The sequence below is a fragment of a genome, unplaced genomic scaffold (assembly GCF_019419815.1).
Source record: "Pyrus x bretschneideri cultivar Hongxiangsu unplaced genomic scaffold, Pyrus_bretschneideri_v1 Contig32, whole genome shotgun sequence".
Lineage (NCBI taxonomy): Eukaryota > Viridiplantae > Streptophyta > Magnoliopsida > Rosales > Rosaceae > Pyrus > Pyrus x bretschneideri.
The window spans coordinates 1,849,711-1,866,055 of NW_025999635.1; the positions used below are offsets into that span (position 1 = coordinate 1,849,711).

General features: G+C 37.7%; 4 protein-coding genes and 1 non-coding gene across 7 annotated transcripts; 2 read left to right on the forward strand and 3 right to left on the reverse strand.

The window, feature by feature from the left end:
- Positions 1-1,843: 1,843 nt before the first annotated feature.
- Positions 1,844-4,746, forward strand: LOC103935384 (actin-1). The gene is made up of 5 exons (XM_009345149.3): positions 1,844-1,957; positions 3,080-3,149; positions 3,288-3,681; positions 3,843-4,456; positions 4,549-4,746. The coding sequence occupies exons 2-5, from the start codon at positions 3,090-3,092 to the stop codon at positions 4,612-4,614; spliced, it is 1,134 nt and encodes a 377-aa protein (XP_009343424.1). The 5' UTR covers positions 1,844-1,957; positions 3,080-3,089; the 3' UTR covers positions 4,615-4,746.
- Positions 4,747-4,884: 138 nt separating this feature from the next.
- Positions 4,885-6,490, reverse strand: LOC103935377 (clathrin interactor 1-like). The gene is made up of 4 exons (XM_009345138.3): positions 6,212-6,490; positions 5,959-6,081; positions 5,503-5,664; positions 4,885-5,401 (listed from the first exon to the last, which is right to left on the reverse strand). The coding sequence occupies exons 1-4, from the start codon at positions 6,316-6,318 to the stop codon at positions 4,984-4,986; spliced, it is 810 nt and encodes a 269-aa protein (XP_009343413.1). The 5' UTR covers positions 6,319-6,490; the 3' UTR covers positions 4,885-4,983.
- Positions 6,491-8,274: 1,784 nt separating this feature from the next.
- On the reverse strand, positions 8,275-11,631 carry LOC103935392 (dolichyl-phosphate beta-glucosyltransferase). Of its 3 annotated transcripts, none has more exons than XM_018644505.2 (11): positions 11,427-11,631; positions 11,277-11,325; positions 10,968-11,074; positions 10,749-10,794; positions 10,343-10,477; positions 10,130-10,219; positions 9,889-10,017; positions 9,710-9,793; positions 9,472-9,536; positions 9,242-9,311; positions 8,668-8,803 (listed from the first exon to the last, which is right to left on the reverse strand). In XM_018644505.2, exons 1-10 carry the CDS (start codon positions 11,543-11,545, stop codon positions 9,251-9,253), a joined length of 885 nt encoding a protein of 294 aa, XP_018500021.1. In that variant the 5' UTR covers positions 11,546-11,631; the 3' UTR covers positions 8,668-8,803; positions 9,242-9,250. The 3 variants fall into 3 exon arrangements, with proteins under 3 accessions (XP_009343432.1, XP_018500021.1, XP_009343441.1); XM_009345166.3 differs by having other exon boundaries at positions 9,242-9,295; positions 11,427-11,630; XM_009345157.3 differs by lacking the exon at positions 9,242-9,311 and having other exon boundaries at positions 8,275-8,803; positions 11,427-11,629.
- Positions 11,632-11,715: 84 nt separating this feature from the next.
- On the forward strand, positions 11,716-11,788 carry TRNAK-CUU. The gene has a single exon. It is a non-coding gene; the product is annotated as a tRNA-Lys (tRNA).
- A 3,023-nt stretch (positions 11,789-14,811) lies between these two features.
- Positions 14,812-15,948, reverse strand: LOC103935407. Its single transcript, XM_009345175.3, has one exon. It carries the CDS (start codon positions 15,738-15,740, stop codon positions 15,060-15,062), a length of 681 nt encoding a protein of 226 aa, XP_009343450.1. The 5' UTR covers positions 15,741-15,948; the 3' UTR covers positions 14,812-15,059.
- Positions 15,949-16,345: the final 397 nt, after the last annotated feature.

Genomic DNA, 16,345 nt, shown 5'->3' on the forward strand with positions numbered 1-16,345 from the left:
TGAATATAAACAGTAACTGACGAAAACTGACTGCACGATATACGATAAACAGATGTGATTGGAGGACCCCCGTGATCCTCTCTCGGTCCAGTTGATCAAAGCTCGAATCTTTTTCTCCTTAATATATGCTAAGTAGCTTAGAATCTCGTATCGGTCCATGCTATCAGAACACATTCAAGAAGAACATGGCTTAGCTGGTGACAGTGAGAATTTGTATTATGCCAACGACATTTGTGTGACTTTTAAGTGGATCCTCATAGACATCTAAAAACGTTGTTCATTGCCATACCTTTTACTCAATAATGTTTTTTTAATGTTGTCGCGGATGCATCAAAGCTTTCTGACATATTGTTTAAGTTTGCTAGCAAAACCCTATCGAGATGAAAAGCGTGAAGAGCAGAATGCATCGAGGGTGATGATGTGTTACTTGTGCATTCCAAATGTAATCATTTGCCAACATGGCATGACTGATGAGTAATAGATTCCTCCTTGCACATTCAATAGGATCATTTGCTTATACCCCGATGATGGTTAAACGTTTTCAGTTTAGGCGCGTTGATCATTTGAGTTTTACCTTTTCTTTTTTTTTTTTTCTTTTTTTTCGTTTAATTAAATATAAATCGCATATTAATAGAATTCTCTTTATCAATCAAAAAATGGTGAAAGACTATTTAAGAAAACAAAATTTTGCTATTTTTTGTTAAGAAAAATTAACAAAAATGTACAAAAATGATTCAAACTCATAGGGTGGCAGAACGTCATGTGTGACTTTCCACCACCACCAGAATTTGAGTCATTTTTGTACATTTTCGTTAATTTTTCTTACCACTATAACAAACAGTCATATTCATACTCTTCCAAATATATTATTCTGTGCAAAATCTATTCATATTTAAACACTTATAATCAACGATTTAAAATCTAAATTTGAAGATACTTGATTTTTTTTTTCTTTTGTTAATTTTTCTTTTATTTGAATCTAAACTACATATTAATACTTTTTACAAAACAAAACTTCTATTCTTTGTTTAAGCCTCACTCACAAATGATTTTAACATTTCTAATTTTAACAAATAAAAAATAAAAAATATACACTTAAATAAATTTTAACATCTTCATATTGTTCATTGATTTTTTTTTTCGGCTTAAATATTCTATTAAAAATACACTTATTGCTCAATAAATCATAAATCCACCTCCAAATACATTATAAAGATTAACTTAATCCTCACCAAAAATATTTCCAGAAAATAAAAAATTTGAATCACGGTTTTCAGTCGGTTTTGCAAATTCGTACATAAATCACCATTCAATATATTCATTTTCACTGTCGCTTCATTGTGAAGTTTTGAAAATTAAGGTGACATTTTCCGTTGAGATTTGAGTGTCGAACCCCATTTGACAATGTTCTGAGACTCACTACTATGTTTTTCAATTATTTTTTTAGTTTTCAGCTCAAATATTCTACTAAATATACATTTGTTGCTCAATAAACTGTAAAACTGTAAAACTACTTAGAATGAAAGTCTAGAGCTAATGAGTCAGTCGTGTAAATCAAAACATTTTGAAGTTGTCAAGTCGACACAAGTAATGATCGAATTAACCATAATGCAGAAGAATGAAACCGAGAAAGGGGCCACTCTCTCTACTGAATTCACATAACGTCAGCACCATTCTAGCTCCATGTCAAATGGCAAATTGGTGGTGGAAATGAAAATAGGAATTTAAGGGGCAAAAGGGTCAAACCAAATAAGAAAAATGACTGGAGCAGAGAGCGAGGGAGCCTAACACAACCCATTGGACGCGGTCTGAAGTCTTCAACATTTCCAACAAAATCCAACGGCCCAGATTTGAAGTCGGCCTCCCTTCTTATTGTCATTCCATCCTCCTCCACCTCCTTCGCCCACTTTCAAACGCCACTCTGTCTCTCTCTCTCTCGTCGCATTTGCAAAAAAAGGTCAATTTTCTCACCCCTCTTTGTTTATTGCTCTGATTCCTGGTGCTTTACATCTCTGATTATTTTGTTTCCTTTTTGTATGATTGTTTTTTGCTTGCATGTGTGTACTTTTTGATGATTTCATTGCTGCATTGTTTGTTCTGGGAGTTTTTGATTATTGGGTTTTGAATGTTGTGGCGTTTGATCGCGTTTCAGATTTGAAAGACTTTTTTTTCGATTTTCCATATGCTGAAATGGTGACTTGGGATTTGCTCATTTGCTTTTCGTGACCAACTGATGCGTTATGTTTCATTGAATCATGTCACACTATGTGTGTGTGTGTGTGTGTGTATATATATGTATATATACATATATATAATTAGATAGAATCATTGCATAACATCATTCGAAAATGGTTAGCAGCAAACGTAAAGTATATGAAAATTTCGGAAACAATGAGCACATAATTACATAATGTGAAATATCATGAATGAACATAAAAAGGCTAACTAGCAGCTGCATTGTTATCCTTTGTATCTTCTTTGATTGTTAATTCGATGGGTGGTTTGAGAGCTCGTATAATCTGGTCTTTCTAAGTTTTTCTCTCTGGCCCAAACTTATTGCTGCTTGTTTTGTTTTGCATTGAGAGTTGGTGGTACATGTTTCACCTTTGGCCATTTATCCTATTCGGTCTGGATCTTTTTGTTATTGTTTTAGATAAGATTGTTCATTTACTAGTCGTGGATACGTGCTGACTCCGCTGGGGCATCTTACATATTGCAAACATTCTTTTGAAAAATCATACTTCTGTTTCTGCTGTTTTCTGGCCGGCATTATGTTAAATCATTATGGTGTTTGTGTGGCCCGCTTGTAATCTTGACTCCTTAAATGTCTTTCCATTGCTTTTAAGCAATATTTCATGTTGTTTCGATGAAACGCTTCTTTAAGTTTGTTTATGTAATTGACTTGTGGTATCTTATGCATGAGCGTTGAGTTTTATTGCAAGGCAAAAACTTTGGTAAAGCATTTGGGATTTTTTTTGCGTGGTGTACTGTGTTGTCTGTTCCTTTTCTTGTCATATGAGGCAATTGTAGGCCAAAAAGGGGAGGAAACTGATGTAACTGATTGTGGTATACCTAGCAGGTAGAAGAAGATGGCAGAAGCTGAGGACATTCAGCCACTCGTGTGTGATAATGGAACGGGAATGGTCAAGGTATTAAAATATGTTTATATTGGTTTGGCAAGATGCCATTTTAAAATTGATGTGCAGATGGTTTGGATGGGTGTGCCTTTTCTTATCTTTCTTTTCCGGACATTGTATCCTAAAGCTTGTTTTCATGTTACCGTTTAGGCTGGATTTGCTGGAGATGATGCTCCACGAGCTGTGTTCCCTAGCATTGTAGGGCGCCCTCGTCACACTGGTGTCATGGTTGGCATGGGCCAGAAAGATGCTTATGTTGGTGATGAGGCTCAGTCCAAGCGTGGTATATTAACTTTGAAATACCCTATTGAGCATGGTATTGTGAGCAACTGGGATGACATGGAGAAGATTTGGCATCACACCTTCTATAATGAGCTTCGTGTTGCCCCAGAAGAGCACCCGGTCCTTCTAACTGAGGCCCCTCTGAATCCCAAGGCCAATCGTGAGAAGATGACCCAAATAATGTTTGAGACCTTTAACACTCCGGCTATGTATGTAGCCATTCAAGCTGTTCTTTCCCTGTATGCAAGTGGTCGTACAACTGGTAAGCAAATTGATTAGTCTTTCCTACTGCGGGTGTTAATTTGAAATTGTGTCCAATTACCGAAGAATGGCATGCATGATTGTTTTGAAATAACGTTTTAATTCAACCCAAATCATTTTATTCTCGTCTCTGCTGATGGGTGTGCTGGTTTTACTGTGAAGGTATTGTGCTTGACTCTGGTGATGGTGTCAGCCATACGGTCCCCATTTATGAGGGGTATGCCCTCCCCCATGCCATCCTTCGTCTTGACCTTGCTGGTCGTGACCTCACTGATAGCTTGATGAAAATTCTTACGGAGCGTGGATATTCCTTCACTACCACTGCAGAGCGTGAAATTGTGAGGGACATGAAGGAAAAACTCTCTTACATTGCCCTTGACTATGAGCAGGAGATGGAGACTTCCAAAACCAGCTCTTCAGTTGAGAAGAGCTATGAGTTACCAGATGGGCAGGTCATCACCATTGGCGCAGAGCGGTTCCGATGCCCAGAAGTCCTTTTCCAACCATCAATGATCGGGATGGAAGCAGCAGGCATTCACGAAACCACATACAACTCCATCATGAAGTGTGATGTTGATATCAGGAAAGACCTGTATGGCAACATTGTACTCTCTGGTGGTTCAACCATGTTCCCGGGCATTGCTGATAGAATGAGCAAGGAAATCACTGCCCTAGCCCCAAGCAGTATGAAGATCAAGGTGGTGGCACCACCCGAGAGGAAATACAGTGTCTGGATAGGAGGCTCCATCTTGGCTTCCCTTAGTACCTTCCAGCAGGTTTGTATTCATTTCTGCACTTTTACATCTTGTTCCAGTTTGATCTTGGATGATTACTAATTCGAGCTTTCCGCTTGTTTTCTTGATTGCAGATGTGGATTGCAAAAGCAGAGTACGATGAGTCTGGGCCGTCTATTGTCCATAGGAAATGCTTCTAAATTATAGACAATAGAATCATGGAGAGAATTGTGTCTAACTTTATTATCATTTTATGCTATTCACTTGCTGGTGTTATGACTTTGACAAGCTTAGGAGTCAGATTTTGAAATGGGTCAATTCTTGCGCTATTATTTGTTTTTGTCGCTTTTCTTTGGTTTATTTCTATTCTGGGTTCATAATTCTGCGATCCCTCTTTCCGGTTCGTTGGTTAATATCTTGCAATGATTTTATCTGTTCAAAGTACTCGTGTTTCCGATGATACCACTAAGATGTTGGCCGGATTTACAATCACTGAACATGTATGTATATTCAAACCGTGTGTCGAAAACTTATACAACCAGGTTATGTTCTACGCAGCACCGGGGATTTCAAGATTCATTTACAGTAGAAAGAAGGGACTCTGCCGTCTGATGCTCATCCTGGCAAAATGGGTGATTCCCTATGTCAAGGTTCATATCAGGTTTTGAGATGTCGCTGTGATCATCATTCTGCTGCTGTTTCTCCATCTCTTCTTTCATTACAAACTTCTTGTTCGAGCTGAAGACTTGGCTTTCGTGACTTTGATGATCGTTGTAGTGAGAATTACTTCTCTCATATGTTTTAAGAGACGAGCGCTTCAAGCTTGAATCTATGAAAGAAGAACGCTGCGGGCTCAAGCTCCCAAACCCTTCGATTCCGCTTGTTAGATTCCGAGCTCTGGCCCTCTCTTCCCTGAAAAACACCTCATCTTCGACAAGTTTTAGTACTCTCTTCGATAACTTCCTGAGGCTCAACCCCCAGTTAAACCTGCATGCAACCGAAAGCACGAACTCAATTAACGATGAATGCGGCTAATAACGAAGGGTTAAGGCAGTAAACATGTTAAATAGTAGATTATATATTCTTACCCTTTCTCATCAATATATTGAAACCTTTCCATCTCCTTGATCAGATCTTTATCGTCCTCAAACTCTCCAGCAATTCTCAATGGTCCATGGCATAAAAGGTGTTCCAATAGAATTAGAGCCTTGTAAGAACCTCGCCAATTCTTTCTGTTGAAGTTCAACAGCCTGAAGTTTGGTAGCAAAAGAAGGGAAGGAACTTGTTAGCTTAATTTAAACCTTGCACTCGAGTTCGATTCCTCCTTTCGTATAAAAACGAAAAAACTACTCATTAACCACGTTGAAAATCCCCCGTCAGTGAAATTGTCAAAACAAATTACAATATATAATAAATTGTTCTATTTCTAAATACACCGAGGTCTTTTAGGTTAAAACCTCACACCTGTTGAGCTAGTAGGCAGTTAAATTAAGAACAATATCGACGTTGGATAATTAGTACGGCTCTTCAAAATTTTGACAAACCTCTTATGTAGAATGTCCACAATCCTGCAGTAATCATCAACTTCAAAGGCAGCCCTTGATATTACTCCAATGCTACGAGTGTCTGGTGGCCATGGATTTTCATTTGTGGCTTCTTCTGTCATTCTGTGAACGCCTCCCACAAGAACACGAACACCAACTCTCATTAAAATTACAAGTCCCACAACGAAGATTATGAATAATTAAATAGGAAATAATCATTAAGTAAACATGATTACATGAAACATAAACGTACAGTTCTGCAGGCGTTGCATCAGTCAGCGCCAGACGAGCGGTTTTCATCTTCTCTTTCAAGAAGGAAGATGCTTGTTTCTTCAGTTCATTGAACAAGGGACCGCTCATCTTTTCTGTTTTTCACGTCGGAAGTCGGAATGATCGACGTGCATGCTTTGGAATGTTTCTGAGGTGATACAGTGTTTGTATATATGGATTGGATTCTGAGCATTGTGTACCTACGTAAGAACTGCAACTACTCCATTTACCACAACAAACCCTAACTGCTCCCTGAAAGTTGTTTTTTGCATATGTAATGAGAAGAATTAGGATAATTTAATTAATTAATAATGCTTTAAGACCAAAATAAAACATTTGAACTCTCAATTTCGTTGGTGAGGAGTGCATTAGAAACTCGTTTAGGTCGACCTCATGCAATACCAAAATGTAGGCCAAGACTCCCATAAATAGGACAATAATACTTGCATTATCCTTTGGGGCATGAGCTGATTCCTCCACTTTCAAATAACGTAATTTTACCATAAAATTTTCATAATTCAACTTCTTAATTTTCATTCAAAGATGGTCCTTGCAAAAAAAATTTCAAATCTGAGATCGTTTAGTTATCCAAATATATCAATAAATCGAAACGGCTCATGTTAATAGTTACTTGATACATATACTGTTGATTCATTTGATACATTTGGATGATCTTCAAACGAAGATTAAGAAATTGAACTATTCTACTTACAAAATTTATATAGTGAAGAACGTTATTTGCAAGTGAGGGAATGAGCTTATCCCAAATGATAGAAAGTATTATCCCATAATACTTAGCTTTGACGCCAAAAGCATTCTTTTGTTTTTGGCCTCTGGTTTTGGACCTGGTCGAAGATAGTAGGTAATTGTAAACATTTGCTCCTGTACGTGTAATCCATCGGGAGCTTCTAATCACACTCAACATTTGCTCCTGCGACCGACTTAGTGTGATGATCAATTGATCACCGATGCTGGATGAATATCTCATCCAACGATCCGGACCAATTCCCAAAAGGACTTGGATTACAATTTACTAGCTCCCACTACTCCATGATACAGTGGGCATCTTTAGCTCATGGAACGATCCCTCGACTTCTGTCAGTGGCATGGCATAACTTGTGGCCAAAGACACCAGGGAGTCACAGTGCTCGACCTCCAATCAAGCCAGCTTGAAGGTACACAATCTCCCCGCATTGGAACCTTGAGTTTCCTCAGGATATTAATCCTCCAAAACAATAGCTTTACCCACACCATCCCTCAAGAAAGTGGTCGTTTGTTCCGCCTGCAAGAACTACGCTTTTAAAACTCAAGTCAATCGCACCAATTTAGAAAAATTATTTATTGATCACAATAATTTGGAGGACTGCTATCTGAATCAATCAGCAGCCTCTCAACAAAGCTCAGGCGAATGACATTTAAAAGGAATCGGATACGCGGAAGCGTTCCCGTAGAGATCTGAAATCTCATCGACTTGGATGCATTAGGCTTTGAGGCAAACCTATTGAATAGGTAAACAATATAAGCTGCAACACCTGGTGAAGCAGGTGCTTTTTGTATTTTTCTTCGTTGAAAGGCTTACGGCCCGCCTTACGGAGACATGAAATGCCTCTACACAAACTTTCGTGTTTTAACTGGCCATTCTAGCCACATGCCAGGCTACTCGTAGCTAAATTGCATTCCTCTTCGAACAATATTGGGCTCTTTGCATTTACGAAGACATTCCTCCTTACCAGTAAACCGCAACTTTTCAAAAAGCGATACTTGTAAATTATGACTCTTCAAGCCACTGAAAGAGGGAAAGGGATCCGCTCCGGATCCCTTCCACCAAATTCACCAATCCGAGGCCTTAAAATTTGATCTAACAGCTAAAAACAAAGGCTCACTTTAAAAGTTATAATAACTTTAGCCGTTTGATCAAATTTCAAGGACCCGAATTGGTGGATTTGGTGGAATGGATCCAGAGAGGATCCCTTTCCCTGAAAGAGTGCAATAAAACCAACATGGCTAAGCCAGATTATGTTTCAGAAAGTTTTGCAGTCATGACGATTCATAGTCGTAAAAGTAATATATTGTCAACATATAATCCATTGGTTCTTAAACGTACAAGCTTATAACTTTCAAGTGCTGATTAAGAAGGGGACACTATTCTGATGTCGAACCTGTGAAATCTATCGCTAGAAGGAACTAAAGAGTAGCGCCCCAAATGAATTTTCATACTAAAATCCCGTTGTTAGATCACAGCTTTGCCAAAACAGGCTTTGAAGTAAAAACCCTCTATATTTGCTCTCTGCAACGGCTTTGGAAGGAAAACGAACCACCCGCCTTGTAGTAGTCTAATAAGGAGTATTTGCTTTCCGCTGGCTTTTGATATGTATAACTCGTGTATAATCAGCTGCGAATTTTCCACATGCCGGTTCTATATCCAACAGACATGAGCAAAAGCTCCCAAAGCATATTTGGAATGCTCAACAGGTTCACCTTCGATCCAGGAATTTCAGACCAGTTTACAGATATCTCAAGCATTGGAATTTTGAACCATTTGCACAAGTACACTACCTCAACATCAAAGCACCACCTGCAGAAAATCCACAACCAATCAGTAAGAGAGTCTCCAATATCATATAAACACAGAAAATCAGAATATAATAGTCATCCTACAAGCCACTTTGCTAACATAGAACATATCAAAACATCGAACTGATGCATCGATCAGGTTTCATGACTGCCCACCATTACAGAATCCACATGGCGCAAATTCTGCATGCAATTCCTAAAACATGTTACCAAATCCTCTAGAAGGTATTCACCATTCATTCACCCACAATAGGCCAAAATTAAACGAACCTAATCAGGCATACCCGCACGGAAAAGCTCCAAACCTCCTTAGATACAATAAATTGTATATCTGCTACCCTATGAATGCATTTATTATTCTCATACTGAATACTTCACTATCTTCTAAGCTTTAGTTTTCCTTTTTTAAAAAGATAGAGAAACTATATCGAATGGCCACCTGGAAATCTCAAAGTTCTGAAATATGTCTACTCACAGCCTTCAACTTCCAAACCTGTAAACAGCATAAGCTACAAGGCACTCAATGAATGATAAGTTGGAGCAGTAAAATAATGCTTGTATGTTAATTAGGAAGCAACAGAAGTGAGCATAAACCATTTCAAATTTCCATCTAAAGTGCAGTTCCCAGTTCAAACAGAATGCCATATATACAATCCAATGTGGATTTACCTGTTCAAACGGATGTTAGTGAAAATCTTCCTTGCAGCAGCCCTAGTGAACATCTTAAACCCACACTGTCATGCACAAAGGATACCATGTCAGAATAGCAGTGCCTTATTTAAAATCTAGTAGGCTATCTATGACAAAAGGCAAAAACTAGTAACCATGTGGCGCTGTTCTCAAATTAGAAGAAGAAATAATACAAGAAAAGAGAAACATATATGTAAAACAGAAGAAAAAGTCAGACCTGTGTATCCCGAATTCCAGGACCAGCAGCCAAAAGAACCACAAGATGAAAACCTTTCATTAAAAAGTTGCGATACCACTTCCTCTGAAACATTAAGTTAACTGGCTCAGTTACAATATTTTAAGCAAAATAAGAATTAAAATTAAATATAGCTGCAAGTTGCATAAGCAAAACTCAACTGTAGCCAAGGCTTTCCCCTCAAGATGAGCACGAGAACCAAATGCAGCAATGGGGATATCAGATATTCTAAAACTTGAATTATCCGCAGATGAGTCCCTAAACTTATCCTGTTTAGCAACTGCATGAATCTGGAATGAAAAACACAAGGTAGTATGTAGTAGCTTTGTTAGAATTTTTTCACCAACAACTGGAAGCAAATGTCAGATGGTAAAAAGATATCTAGGATGCTCTGGTACAAACCTGTTTTTCAAGTTTTTCTACGTCATTAACCTTGGTTGCTCCATCAGCATCCAGCATTAGAAGTAGCTCACCACGTGAATGTAGCATTCCCTAAACAATGCTTTCACATACGTAAAAAGCTTCAATCAATTATTGTCACGCGCAAAGGAAAAAATATGGGCCGTTTAATAACATCAGATATGGTTACAAGGGACTGGTTCAGATTACACTCACTTTTCTGATAGCTTCACCTTTTCCATGATTCCTACCAAGAAGGATAATCCTCATATTGTCCACGGTATATTTCTTTATAAATTCAAATGCCACTCTTTTTGTCCCATCAACACTTCCATCATCAACAATCACCACCTGTCCAGAAGAACATTTGTTAAGTAAAGCAAAGGCGATGGACAACGAACCAGGCACGTAACTGATTTAAGTGTTTAATAATCAGTAACTACTAATACCTAAGCCTTTAGTTAACAACAGTTCACAATTGAAGGTTCGGATATCTAGGTACTTGCTGGGGGTAAAATTATATAAGTGCATCTTATCATTACGCTATCAGCTATGGTGCTAGATAAACAGCAGTAAAAAACGAATTCAGTTGATCTAGCTAATGAGAGAACCAAGAGAGTACCTCATAAGTAAAAGACTTATCCTTCGCAGCACGCTGTTGAAGATAACTACAAAGTAATATTTAGATATCATTACAATATAATACGATTGATATATCACCAACCCATCAACAATGAATCACCAAATTAGAACGGCACAGATCAAGGAAGCAAGGAAAAAACCGAATCAATAATACATTTTGCAGGGGAAGTGAGATGCAATTAGCTAAGCTTCAACTTACTTCATGGTTTCATCAAGTGCTCCGGGAAGCCTAAGCTCCTCATTGAATGCAGGGACAATCAAAGATAAATACTTCTCTGCTGGATCAAATATAGAAGGGCAAGGAACCTAACACAAACGCTCCCAGAAGATTCAGCAACACATCAAACGACCATTTTATAATTGAAATCGAAAAGGGTTGACTTGCATAACCTCTGGGAGCAAAACCCTAATCCCAAAATTTTGCATCAACATCTAACCCACCCTAATTCAAGCGACAAGAATGAACCTTGAACCGTGAACCAATTGGATTACTGCAACCTAAATGTACCTGTTTCAACGAATTGGGGTCCTCGAAGATCGCGGGAGCTCCAACATGCCTAACAAATTATAAATTAAATACATCAAATTTAAGTCAAAGAACTAATCTTTTCCAGGGATTAAAGAGGGCGAGAATTGAAGAGTAGACAGAAGAACGTACGCGTTGTTGTTTTTTCTGCGATAAGCTTCGAAGAAGACGGCAGAAGCTAAACCTGTGGCGACGACGAGAATGAGGGCGAGCAGGAGCTCCACCATTGTCCATACAATTACGAACTCCATTGTTGTTGTTGGTTTGATTTTTGCAGGTCCCAAAGTGGAGACGGTGGCTGCACTGCTCCTTTCCTTCCAAGTTAAAAAAGAAGTGCAGACCTGCGGACTCTCGGCCAATTTTACGTTTGACGAATGAAACTTAAACTTCATATATTAATAAAGGGAATTAAGCTTAACAAGCCCGTCTAGCTCAGTTGGTAGAGCGCAAGGCTCTTAACCTTGTGGTCGTGGGTTCGAGCCCCACGGTGGGCGTTCTATTTTTTATGTTTCGTTTTTATTGAAGTTCTTATTAATTCCATTTGATCGTCGTATCAACAAATAGTATTTATATGCTTAATCTAAAAAGTACACATACATTTTTGTTCAATTATGTTCAACGAGATCACCTATCTTCTCTCTTTTTCAGCCATCATGCTAGAAATGATTCAGCTCGCATATGTTCTTCCAAAATATTTTTTTTTCCCTTCCAAATACTTTTTAACTTCATGTGATTTTGTGACGTTATAAGGTCTAGGTTGTCAACTCACATATATTTTTATCTTTAGATGGTCTAAATGTTGCATTTTTACTGTAACCTACTCGTTGCTTTTGCTCTTTAAGTCATTCCTGAGTAGTCATGACTTTTAGATGCCTGTGAACTATCTTTACAAACTAATCAAGGACTTGCTTCGGTCTTTATATATATGAGCTGGTTTGAGTGCTTTGTTGACTTTTAGAAGCTTGTGAACTAACCCAACAAAATGAGGTCCACCACTCCAAAATGAAGGAGGCAATTGGTTTGTTGGCAATAGCCGTCGGACTGCCCAGGCATGAATTGCCGGATTAGACTGCCAGGCAAGAATTGCCGGGCCTTGAGCTCATTGCCAGTGGTTGACGTCGACGATGACATCACGCAGCAGAGGCGTTCCCCCGCGCTGTGCACCACTAAGCCAAATAGATCGTTTTTCCTGGCCCATCAGTTGTTGGATTTCTAATGGCTAGTTGATCTGAACAGTTGGATTTCCAATAGTAAAAAGATTTGTAACTTTTTTTGTAGCTGCCACGTGAAAAAATCTGTGGCATCCAACAACAATAATTTTGAAAATTAACGGCCATGATTAATCCAATGGTAAAAAATCTAAAAAAATCAATTTAAATACTCTATAAATACCTAACCATCTTTTTCATTTCTCACAAACTAACACCACACACAACACAACTCAATATTTAATTTTCAACAATCTTACAAAATTCAACATGCCAACAAACTTACAAAGTTCAATACACGTGGCGCGACGTGGATTGTCGAAAATCTCATAAAAAATCTAAGGCGATAATGACACGTGGAGGATAGGGCTAGGAAAACATAAAAAATATAATATATATATATATATATATACATATGTATGTGAATAAAAATCATCATTGCCATTTTCCTTTCTCTTTCCAAATGGGTGAACTTGCACAAAGTCAATTACTATTTAGAATGAATAGTAAGGGCAATTCACTACCTTGCCCCTAAAATGGGTGGACTTGCTCTAATGTTCCCACAAAAATTAGCATACAAACAGGTAACGAATTACCATTTCCTCTGGTTTTCTTCACATTTCTTTGTTATTACATGACAGAAAACAAACAGGTAATTACCACTTCTTCTGGTTTTCTTCACAGGTTATCTGTTGTAACTTGTACATGACACAAAACAATTCAGGCTAATTTAGGTCTACCAGTATGAAAACCCCACACGCTTGTCAAGTTTAGATGTTAAAACCACAACAAATAAAGGACCGGCAATAATTTTACCAACCTTTTATAAGTTGGTATTGTTTATTTAATTATTATTATTATTATAAACAAAACCATATGGGGAGGGTGGAATTGAAGATATGACATCGACGCTTATGCAACAGAGATATCATTATGACACTGTTTCAAGTTAAGAAAGTTAAAATGCATGACTGACTTACAATGTCATCCCAATGACATCGCCAATATAAATAAGCTTTTTTTTCGATTGCAAAATATGTTTACGTTATTAACTAAGCTACAAATTCTTTAGGATACAAATTTTTCTGTGGATAAAGAAGTATATTTCATGTGACACCATATGACATCTTATGCCCTAATTATGAGTCCAACACAAAGGTGGTGTAGCATACTTATTACCCCCACGCATATATGTACATGCAGTCGTATACATAAAGCAGCTCAGTCCAGTCAATTAGTTGGCAACAATGGAGGGGACATAGATGGCCATGATTCCTTCGAAAATAAAGGTCGTTGAGAAAATGGACCTTCTCTCAAGGACTGGTCATGATTAAAGCCACAGGAATTAGAAATTGATTGATTTTAGGCTAAAAAAGAAGCGAGAGGAGAGAAGTTGGCCCTTCAACCTTCAAATTCAAACCTTACCCCATTTTAATTGTTTTTTCCATCATGCCAAACGGACCTTTTACTAACCATCCTCATCACTCATCACATCAGTAACATCACATTCACATCAATGATCATTCATGCACCATGTCATGAAACTTATTAATTACTAAATTATTGGTTTTTATTTATTTAAAGGAACCATTTAAGTATAAACTCTCAAGAAATTTTAGCAGTAAATAATAATATAAAAACATAACTTTTGTTCTAGACCAATGGGCAGGATGTGTGGCTTTGTAGTTTTGGAGAAATTTTTCATTGTGATCGGAACACGGATGATATACTAAAAGTTTTTATATAAATAGTAAAAAATTGTATTTTTTAAGTTATTAACTTTTTACCACACATATCTCACCATTTATATAATAACACATGATGTATCATCCTGTATTGTGATCATATTGAAAAATCTCTTTTAACTTCGATGTTTAGTTCACGGGGTTAAAATCTGGGAACAATTTACTAAATAGCTGTGTCAGGATTCAGAATCAGCCATATTTATATAACTAGGGTACTGATGATCGTGCAAACTCTTCAACTAATCCTCCCATAATTTGAGTAAAACTTACCTGCAACAGGTTTCGTACCCTCACTGAATCTCTTGTTACATTCTCACACCACGTGATTAGAGATGAAAGGATATGAAATGCGTTGCATGCGAGTTTTTCAGCTTTTTCTCATGTAATTGGAGCTAAATTATGAAATAGTAGGACTAAGCACAAAGATGGAACTCATGAACCCACTTGAATTTTAAAATTTTTAATATCAACGAAAAACTGTTGCAAAATCTGTCACTTACCTCTGCTGGATTTAGAATTCTGCGGCAGCATGTGCCATATACTGTGAACACAGATATATGAACATATAGGGAAGCTCAATTCACTGTATATAACAGAATTCCAAATTATTCATACTAAAATACACAATTTGCTTCCAACAAAATTAAACAAAAACAGATCAATATCTTCCACAAATAAACCAATTTTCCCCATCATAATAACAAAACCCCAAAAAAAAAAAAAAGGGTCAACAACCCAATTAAGCAAATTAAACCCCTTGTAGAAGATAATAATGTTCATGAAAAAAAAAAGTTAAAAATATGAAATATTTCCTAGTGAGCCATGGCCACGGGATGAGCATTTGCATAGCTAATGGATCTCTGGTTAGGCATGGCAAGCATAGCAGTGTGATCCAAGAAATCTTGAAGCGCCACTACAGACTGCAAAATTGTTCTGAGATCATCAGCACTTGAGAAACCCAAGTTTCCAACTTGCCTAACTGCATACACATAAAAGGTAATGCACCCTTTTCTAAATTTAAATCGAGCCATCTCACAACCACTCAGCCCTCTGATGAGCCGCTTGTTCACTTCCCCAAGTGGGATTTCCAGCGGCCAAAGGCGGTCCACGGCGGCCTTCATGCCCTCTGTTTCGAAAACGAAGAGAACCACCTTGGACGTCTTGGTGCCGAGGCCTAATGTGAGGGTGTGCCAGGCGTGGTGCGCCAAGATTGTGAAGTTTGTGGGGAGAAAAGCTGTGGTGGAAGGAAACGGAAGCTTATTGTTGCTGGGTTTGCTGGGTGGGAAAGAAAGGAGTTGGAAAAGCTCCAGTGGCCTTGCTCGCCGGATTGTGAAGGATTTGACGACGAACTGGCCTCCAAACCGCAGGCCCTTGACATCAGAGCTTGGCTTGAATGAGAAATCTGAGGCTGTTTTTGTGTTTTGGTCATTTGGGTGTTGATGTTTTTGCTTCTTGTTCTTGTTGTTACTGATCTTCTTCTCTTTCTCTCCCATGGTTTGTTTGTAGAGGAGGAATATTTTGGGTCTTTGGTGGTTGATGCTTGGTGGGTTTTTGTTAGTGTATGATAATTAAACCAATCCAGAGTTTTGGATGGTATACTGTGTTGGAGTTTTTGTGTTTCTTTTTAGTTTTGCTAATCCAATATTATACATAAATGTTATTAGTTTATTTTATTTCAATCAATGGAAAGAATAACGAAATAGGTGATGATGTTGCCACTTCATCTTTTCTCCTATCTGTATCCATGATCCTTTACATTGAGACTCTAAAATTTTCTCCTGCAACTAAGTTTCCACATAATAAATAATTGTTAAATACATGTTTGTCACGTGTTTAAAAAATGTATTGCTCACCTAACAAATAATTTTCACATAGTAAGTTTATGACACAAGAGAATATCCCTTTTATTAAACGAGATTCTTAGGTGACACAGAATAATCAAAATTTGTTTATCACTAGTTGTATACAATTATGTGTTTATTTCTCTCGTTACTTAAACTTCATTTTTTGTCCTATTTGTGTCTTTGATTTTTTACGTGGAGACCCCTTCTATGGGAGAGGTTTTTGCGTGATGTGGAATAATCATTATTCAAAGTAA

Excerpts from the sequence above, each read along its gene's own strand:
- LOC103935384 (XM_009345149.3), top strand. The coding sequence starts at position 3,090 with ATGGCAGAAGCTGAGGACATTCAGCCACTCGTGTGTGATAATGGAACG. Across the intron at positions 3,150-3,287 it reads ATGGAACGGGAATGGTCAAG|GCTGGATTTGCTGGAGATGA; the intron begins GTATTAAAATAT and ends GTTACCGTTTAG. Across the intron at positions 4,457-4,548 it reads CCCTTAGTACCTTCCAGCAG|ATGTGGATTGCAAAAGCAGA; the intron begins GTTTGTATTCAT and ends TCTTGATTGCAG.
- LOC103935392 (XM_009345157.3), bottom strand. The coding sequence starts at position 11,545 with ATGGAGTTCGTAATTGTATGGACAATGGTGGAGCTCCTGCTCGCCCTC. Across the intron at positions 10,018-10,129 it reads TAGAAAAACTTGAAAAACAG|ATTCATGCAGTTGCTAAACA; the intron begins GTTTGTACCAGA and ends TTTTCATTCCAG. Across the intron at positions 8,804-9,471 it reads ACTAACATCCGTTTGAACAG|GTGGTGCTTTGATGTTGAGG; the intron begins GTAAATCCACAT and ends GATTTTCTGCAG.
- LOC103935377 (XM_009345138.3), bottom strand. The coding sequence starts at position 6,318 with ATGAGCGGTCCCTTGTTCAATGAACTGAAGAAACAAGCATCTTCCTTC. Across the intron at positions 6,082-6,211 it reads GATGCAACGCCTGCAGAACT|AATGACAGAAGAAGCCACAA; the intron begins GTACGTTTATGT and ends AGGCGTTCACAG. Across the intron at positions 5,665-5,958 it reads GTGGACATTCTACATAAGAG|GCTGTTGAACTTCAACAGAA; the intron begins GTTTGTCAAAAT and ends ACCAAACTTCAG.
- LOC103935407 (XM_009345175.3), bottom strand. The coding sequence starts at position 15,740 with ATGGGAGAGAAAGAGAAGAAGATCAGTAACAACAAGAACAAGAAGCAA.